The sequence below is a fragment of the Octodon degus genome, unplaced genomic scaffold (genome assembly GCF_000260255.1).
Source record: "Octodon degus isolate 3935 unplaced genomic scaffold, OctDeg1.0 scaffold00105, whole genome shotgun sequence".
Classification (NCBI taxonomy): domain Eukaryota; kingdom Metazoa; phylum Chordata; class Mammalia; order Rodentia; family Octodontidae; genus Octodon; species Octodon degus.
The window spans coordinates 715,856-724,187 of NW_004524681.1; the positions used below are offsets into that span (position 1 = coordinate 715,856).

At 46.6% G+C, this 8,332-nt stretch overlaps 1 protein-coding gene across 1 annotated transcript in view; it reads left to right on the top strand.

Annotated features, from left to right (window-relative positions):
• The window catches only part of Ccpg1 (cell cycle progression 1), a 33,775-nt gene that overhangs the window by 11,961 nt on the left and 13,482 nt on the right, over positions 1-8,332 (top strand). Inside the window, 3 exon segments of the mRNA XM_023724098.1 lie at positions 750-864; positions 2,559-2,614; positions 3,952-4,153. Coding sequence (XP_023579866.1) covers positions 750-864; positions 2,559-2,614; positions 3,952-4,153 — 373 coding nt within the window.

Consider the following 8,332-nt stretch of genomic DNA (forward strand, 5'->3'; position numbering starts at 1 on the left):
TTTTTTTTTTTTTCTTAGTAATAGGACTTAACTTTGGGCTTTGCACTTGCCAGGCAACAGACAGTAAATTTGAAATTTGGGTTAAAATTTTTTTAAGGTTCTTGTAGCATCTTCAAGTTCCTTGTCTAAGATTATTCCTTGAGAAAAGACCCTGTCTCATATGTAATCCCATTGGTTGACCATAGTTTTGTCCCACCTCCTGCCCACCTAAGTGAGTTCTCATTCTCTCTACCTTAGCCTCACATGGTTTTACACTATAAAAGTCCCGTAAGAGACAGCTTCCCAGGGAACTACCCGCTTGGGCCCCGCTCCTGTCCCTCACTTGGACAGGAGCTTTTTTTCTCTCAATAAATATATTCTGCTCATTAAAAAAAAAAAAAATTATTCCTTGAATGCTCTTATTTATAGACATATGAAAACTTAGATACTTACTATCAGATTCACTTGCATCACTGGGGTGTTTTTGTTTGTTTTTGAAACAGTCTGGCTGTGTATTCCAGGCAGGCTGGAACCCTCAGCTGTCAGCCTCCCAAGTGTGGGGATTGCAGGTGTGCACCACTGCACCTGGCCCAAGGGGCTGAAATCCGCATCTTTGCAACCTTGCTCAAGCTGGAACTTAAGGCGATGCTGGCCCCGTCCTGCCGCTTCCCTGCCGTGGCCTCTGGTTCTGGGTGGAGAGCTGCAGGGTCTGTGTGCTGATAGCCCTTTGAGCAGGGACGGGCTGTAAGGCAAATGTCATCCTTCTGCAGGGCTCCGACACAGAGATGGTGACCCCCAGCAACGGTACAGAAGGCTGCACGCTCAGCTCAGAGCTGCCATCTCTGGGGCAGGAGGAGCTGCAGACGCTGCCGGCACTGCAGGAAGGTCAGTGGCTCAACTCTGGCTTCCTCTAGCTGGTGTGCAAGAGCTGCACAGCCCACCTCACCTTTCATCTAGGTGGTTGGCTGTGGTCTTCTTCCCTACATGTTTGCTTCCTCACTTGGCAGAAACTTCTGCGACACTGTGTGCAGAATGTGCCCTCTCTAGGACAGCAGACGGCTCAGTCCAGGCAGACAGAAGATGTCTTCTGTTCCTCACCAGCCTGTGGGTGGTTCGCTTGTTTCCTGTCTTTGCACAGAGGTCCTCATCCTTGTGGGGCCCTCCTAAGATGTCACCTTCTCTTCTGCCCAGTGGGGTCGCAGCCAGGAGGCCAAGCTGCGCGCTGTGGGTGCCCAGGCCATGCAGGTTCAGGGCCTCTGAGGGGCTGTGAGAGCAGCAGCTTGCTCCTTGGGGAGGGTGAGGGAAGTACGGGGTTCCTGGGCGGGAGAGTGCTGAGGAGCAGAAGACCCGTCAGGTGACTCGGGGTGCGCTGGACCTCCTGTGTGTTCTCAGCCCAGGGGCTCTTACCTGGAAGTAGCCCTTGACATACAGGGAGTGAAAGGTCTTCGCTTAACTCTGTGTTTATTATTGTTTGTTTATTTTTGCCTTTTTGAGACAGGTCTCTATGCAGTTCAGGCTGGCTTTGAACTTTGTAGCCCAGGCTGGTCTCAAACTTGCAAGAATCCTCCTACCTCAGCCTCCCAAGTGCTGAAACTACAGACATGCACCAGCACACCCAGCTGTGTTTATAATTTTTAATATTTTTGACTTGATAAAATTTTGTACTTCATTAAATTATGTCAATTCTATTTGCATTTTTTTGCCCTTGGAGGAGGTGGTTCTTAACAAAATTGCTTTTTGAGGTAGTGTTATTTGGGGTTTTCCCAATTCTTGTTTACAGTTGATTTCTTACTGTGAAGCACTTATAATTTAAAGCCATAGTTTTGAGCTCATGTTAGCTGCCATGGAAAGCCCTTACAATGATGGTATCTTTGAAGATTTTCAGTGTGCTTTAGGAAATGTGTCATCAGGGTATGAGAATAGTGCTTCCATACTAACAGGTTGTTAGAAACATCTTGGGGTACTTCGGTGTCTCAAGTGGAGATTTTATTTAGTCTGATGAACTTTCAGTTCTTGGCAGGTCCCAAAAGAGTTCAGTTAGTGCAGTGTCTAAAATTTCAATTTTTTTTTTTTTTTTTTTTTTTTTTTGTGGAACCGGGGATTGAACTCAGGCCCTTGTGCTTGCCAGGGAAGCACTTTTTCCACTGAGCCACCTCCCCAACTATAAAATTTCAATTTTAAATGAAAGAATTTCAATTGCAAGCAGTAGAATGACTGTTACAATTTTTTTTAATGTATTTAGTACAGGGTCTACAGGATCTCACTACACAGATCGAAATTGTAGTGATCGTCCTGTTTTCAGCCTCCCAAGTGCTGGGATTGCAGGCGTGCGTCACCACGCCCAGGCTCAGCCGCTGTCTCAGTGCAGCGCGGGGGTGGGGCTGGCACCACACAGCAGGGTTGAACCCTGGCCCTTGTGTCTGCCTGAGAAGGCGCTTTGATCCGCTGAGCTCTCCGGCCAGCCAGCCTGTAACTGTTGTTATGATTGTACCTGACATTTCATGAAATAGACTTTAACCTGCTAGAAGAGGCTCAAGGTGTTTTAAGTGAAGAAATAATTGATGTTTGCTGTGTATCAGAAAGCATCCAGGATGGCACTGCCTTGACAGAAGAGACTATGGATCTAACCTTTCAGGTAGGCTTGGGTTTTGCGTTGTGCATGTGTGATCCTGTTTTGTTTTCTTGATGAGGTAAACTGTATTTTTAGAGAATACTAGTTAAGGGGCCAGGGAGATGGCTCAGTGGAGTAAGCGCTTCCCTGGCAAGTAAAAGGGCCTGCGTTCAATCCCCGGTTCTGCAAAAAAAAAAAAAAAAAAAAAAATAGAGAATACTAGTTAAAGCCTCTTTCTAGCTTTGCCTTGAATTCTTACTTTAATTATGTAGTTTGCCTTAATTGAAAACCTGAAGGTGAAGTCAGTTCCATTGGAGACCAAACCCTGGGTAGGTAGAGCTGCCCCTGCCCTTGGGACCTGGCTTGGTCTTTGTCCCGTAGGTCTCAGCCGCCGCTGTGGCCCACCATACTCAAACCACTCTCCTGCGTAGCGTGGTAGTGCTGTGCTCTGTTCATTAGCACTGCTGATCTCCAAGCCTAGCTTGTGGGTCATATGGGTATAGCAGCCTAGAAGATGGGCCTAAGTGAACACCAGCACTGGCCATGAGTGATGCCGAGATGAGGCTTCTCTGCTGTTGCAGAGGTGCCCAGGTGCCAGTGCACAGATTCTCATGGATGTATTAAGACCCCTATACATGACATAGGTGCGGAAGTGCCTTATATGCGCCTCCAGAAAGGTTCAGTCTTTCACTGTTCCCCACACATGGGCCTGAGCTGAGATACAGCCGTGGAACTGTGGAGAGAAGGAGCTCCCTTTCCTTTGCTGTTGGGGTGTGAAAGTGGTCTCGAGCTTCTATGTCCAGAGGAAGAATACAGCAGTCCATCTGAATGGGCTTTGTTTTTTGAGACGGGGTCCTGTTGTGTAGTCCAGGCTGGACTCAACCTGCTACAGTTTCCTCCTTCAGCCTCCCGTGTGCTGGGATTGTAGGCATGTGCTACCACAAGGCACTGTGGTCCATCTAGTTCTGAGAACATTGCCAAGGGAGTCCATAAGGTTTCTAAGCTTCGGAAAAAAAAAACAAAAAAACCCCTGCTCTTGGCTGACTGCTTACTCTTGGGTAGAAATCATGTTTCCAGGGCTGGGGAGTTTTATCAGTGGTAGAGTGTGTGCCTGATATGCATAAGGCTCCGGGTTTCATCCCTAGAATAAAACTAGTTTTTTGGTTTTTTTTTTGGTGGTAGCAGGGATCGAACTCAGGTCCTTGTGCTTGCCGGGCAAGCACTTATTCCACTGACCTATCTTCCTGGCCCACATTGTAATTTTAACCTCACATTACTGTAATGCTAGGTACATGATACATTTTGAACTGCATAGGCTTTTAACCCTTGAGTTTAATGTCTCTACATCTGTGATTCTTTAGACAGAGGAAGAAGAGTCCCGCGGAGACAATGTCTGTTTTGGAGCTGCCAGCGATGATTCTGATATTGTTACCCTTGAGCCACCTAAGTTGGAGGAAGTGGGAAGTCAAGACTCTGCGATTGCTGAGGAGGCGCACATCCTGGAAGACCTCAGCATGGGCTCCTCGTCTAGCAGCCGGTACAACTTCTGCCAACCAGAAGCCGGTGAGAACCACAGGAAGGCTGTACTGAGGCCAGGTGGGGACTAGGCTGCCTTCTTATTCACGGCTAATCTTCTGCACCTTCATCTCAGCTTGTGAGCATGTCTGGGTAGAGCTCAGTGAGGTGCCTTGTAATTTGGCTGCTGTGTCCAGAGCTTCCTTGGTGGCATCAGGGACAGCAGTGTTGGCTGCAATGGTCAGCACCATTCTGCCCAGGCTTGGAAGTCAGGCCTAACATGGTGCCCTGTGCACCTTGGCAAGTGGCCCACAGCAAGTATGTCCTTGCCTAGCAAGGGTCCTGTATTGGGAGCAGGGCTCTGAAAGGTTCTAATCCCAAATGCAGTTGGCCTTCTAAAACTTTTTTTTTTTTTTAATTTGTGTGTGTGTGTGTGTGTGTGTGTGTGAACAGCTCAGCCCACCGGGGAGCGGGGCTGGCTGGCATGTGGTGCTGGGGGATCGAACTGCGGCCCCTGTGCTTTGCCAGGCTTGTTGCAAGTAGGTGCTTTAGACCACTGAGCCATCTCGCCAGCCCCTCTAAAACTTTTTGGAGTGGTAGATTGGAAAATTGTAGTTAAAAGCAGGAGAATATTAATATTTTTGCCTACAGTAGTACATGGTATATATAATTTTTTTTTAAGCTAATTTCTTTTTTTTTTTAACATTTATTTATTTAGTGTGTGTGTGTGTGTGTGTGTGTGTGTGGCCAGCTCAGCCCACCGGGGAGCGGGGCTGGCTGGCATGTGGTGCTGGGGGATCGAACTGCGGTCCCTGTGCTTTGCCAAGCTTGTTCTAAGTAGGTGCTTTAGACCACTGAGCCACCTCACTAGCCATTTTCTTTTGGAGCGCTGGGATTGGATCCAGAGCCTTCACTGAGCTCCCTCCCTGCTCCTTTTTTAATATTTTTTATTTTGAGACCTCATCTTGCTAAGTTGCCCAGGCTTGGCTAGAATTCGGTGATCCTCCTGCCTCAGCCTTCCAGAGACACTTGCCCCACCATGACTGGCTCCTTTCCACAAATCTTAAGTGCAGTTTTTGGAATGCATTGATTTTTTTTTTTTTAAGACACAAATTCTTTGAAAATGTAAGACAAAATCCTATAACCCAGGGCTTAACTGTTATAACTAGTGTGGTAGAGGAGCAGCGTGACACACTGCTGCTGCTTCCAGACAAGTCCTCCTTTGATGGGGGCAAGAACATGTGTCACGGCTCACACCATCTCCTCCGATTGTACTGTTCTCCAGGACCTAACATTTGGCAGCCACAGCAGATAATGGAGTTCTCACCTTCTAGTTGAAACTAGTTGAAAGAGAACTAGAGAGCCTTACTGGCCCATTTAATGGAGGAGGTTTTGGTTAGTGAATCTGTAGAACTGAAAATATTTTACGTACTCATGATAGTCTTAGTGATCAGAGAACTCTAGTTTTCCTCAGAACAGCAGGCATGGTCACTTGATGGCCACAGGATTCACTCTGGGACCCTCCTGACACTGCAGTCATGTAGGTGCTGTGTGTATGTGTGTGCATGTGTGTGTATGCGTGTGTATGCACACTCACATACTTGCGCACATGCGCATGTACATGCCCTCTGCGATGCCCAGCAACATACCAGCACTAATACTAGGAATCACAAGGAAAAGAAGTGTTAAGGCCAGATGCACCCTCCCGCCCCATCGCCAGTATTTTTATCTGTTGTTGATTGAATCTGGGGTTGTGGGGCTAACCATATAGTGGTACCTCAAAAACTCAGTTGTCTCCACAGTTACGGTCAAAAACCAAGTCAGATTTCCCTATAAGGTCAACATTGAACCTAACCATTCGATTTTGTTCTTGTCCAACTTGGTTTGTGACCAGTGTCCTGGAGTCAAGTTTGTGAACCAAGCAAGGTACCATCATGTTTACTCACAAGGGCTTAGAAGACAAGGCAGTCCTTTTTTTTTTTTCCTCAGAACTGGGGATTGAACTCAGGCCCTTGCACTTGCCAGGGAAGTGCTTATTTTACTGAGCCATCTACCCAGCACCAAGGCAGTCTCATGTTGATTCTGTATTTTTTCAGCCCTAAGATTTATGCTGTACTGTATTCAAATAATTTTCCTTTCCCTCTGGTGTGAGAATATGGTTGAGCCATACAGTGAAAGGGAAGCTGGGTGTGGCTGAAGAGCTGGGGACAGGAGGCCTCATAGTGCAAACCACTGGCCCTGTTTTAAGGCCCTGCACTCCTCTAAGCTGAAATGTTTTCATTTTTTCTTGTGTCTTGCCTTTTTTCCTCCCTAATGCTGCGATTGAACATAGGGCCTCTGCCTTTGTGCTGAACTACATCCCCAGCCCTGTTTTAAGTTTTTGAGCCAAGAGTCCTTCAAAATTGCTCTACCTAGGCTGGGACTTGGCAGTGCTCTGCTTCAGCCATGCATAGTGCTGGAGTTGAAGGTACATACTGTCATTCCTGGCTTCTTTTCTCCTTCTGTGTTAAATTATTTTCAGATTTCTTTTCTTTTCTTTTTTTTTTTTGCAGAACCGGGGATTGAACTCAGGCCCTTGCACTTGCCAGGGAAGCACTTATTCCACTGAGCCATCTTCCCGGCCCTCCTGGCTTCTTTTCTGAATTCAGAGTTTTAGGGATTTTGCATGTATAGTTATATATATATTTATTAAGTACCCTTTTTTTAAAAATACCCATTTGTATATCCAGAGAAAAGTTGTTGAGTAACCGCATGTTCAAAAATAAACAGATGGAATTTTGAGTTGCTAGCACAGGGCTGTGTGCTGGCTCGTCATGTGGTGTATTATGAGCAGGGTTATTAAGGGAGGGGACCTGCTGCTGATGGACACACAGGCTGCTGAGGGGTTGCTAGACCTTAGTTGCCCACTTGTGGCCAAGTTTTGCTGTGCAGCTTATGGCTCTATATGCTTAGGGGCAGTTCCTGTTGGATTTACTAAATTCCTACTTCTCATTCATGTTTCTTGCGTTGGCCCACTTACAGTAGTGTGGTTGGTAACCAGGTGCTGCCTGTCACTCCTAGGACCAGTGCCTGCCTGCAGCTGCCTGTGGAAGGCTGGGCAGGTGGCCAAGAGAAGCACGTGTTACATGTGTGTTAGATCTTTTTGTTTTTGTATTTTAGGGGAGGGTCTACAGGGTGTTCAGGGTCTCACTACTAATCAGATTAGTAGTGATCCGCTTGTTTACAGCCTCCCTAGAGCTGGGATTACAGGTGTGCACCACCATGCCCAGTCTCAATTGCTGTCTCAGCACACCCCAGGTACGGAGCCAGTATAGCAGGCCTGGGGATTGAACCCTGGCCCCAGTGCCTGCTTGCAGGTGCTTTAATCCGCTGAGCTATTTGGCTGGCACGAGTAACAATCTGAAGGGTTATTTTTATTTATTTATTTTTTTGGCAGAACCGGGGATTGAACTCGGTTCCTGTGCTTGCCAGGCAAGTGCTTACTCCACTGAGCCATCTCCCTGGCCCTGAAGTTTGTTCTTTTTAAAAAAAATCAAAATGTCTAATGAGTGCTTAGAATAGACATCAGCATTTTCACTAACCTCGATGTTTACCTGCTTACAGATTTTAAGAGTTCAGAAATAGGAACCCCTGTGAACTTAAGTGTAAACACAAAAGCCTACCACAGAAATAATCTTTTTTTTCAGTTGTTACACCCAAGGTGGTCTTCATACATGAAATTTTGTGTGCTCTATGTACAAGTATCACTTACACTGAATTGATACAGGGTTTCCTACACAGCTCAGACTCTAGTGGTCCTCCTGTGTCAGCCTCCCTAGCACCAAGATTATGGTTGTGTGCCACCATGCCCCGTTTCAGTGGTCGGCACAGAGACCCAGGGCTGGCACATCATTTGGTACTGGGAATCAGACTTAGGTCTTGCTGCGTGCCAGGCAGGTGCTTAGATTGCTGAGCTATCTCCCCAGCCCTGTTTTGTTTTCTTGTACTTTCCTGTAGGTACAGTTGGCATCATCCTGGTTTTTCTGTTGTCATAGCAGGTCTTTGTGATGCTGCCCTTGCTTGTTCACTTGTCAGCTCACCAGTGTGCTCCACAATTTTTTGTGTAGTTCCCTGGCTAGAGATACTTTTTTTTTCTTAATACTGCAAATGATCTCATATGAGTTCCATTCCCAGTCTTCTAAGAAAATTTCTCCATATTTTGTACTTGCTCTTTGTTTTTTTGTTTTT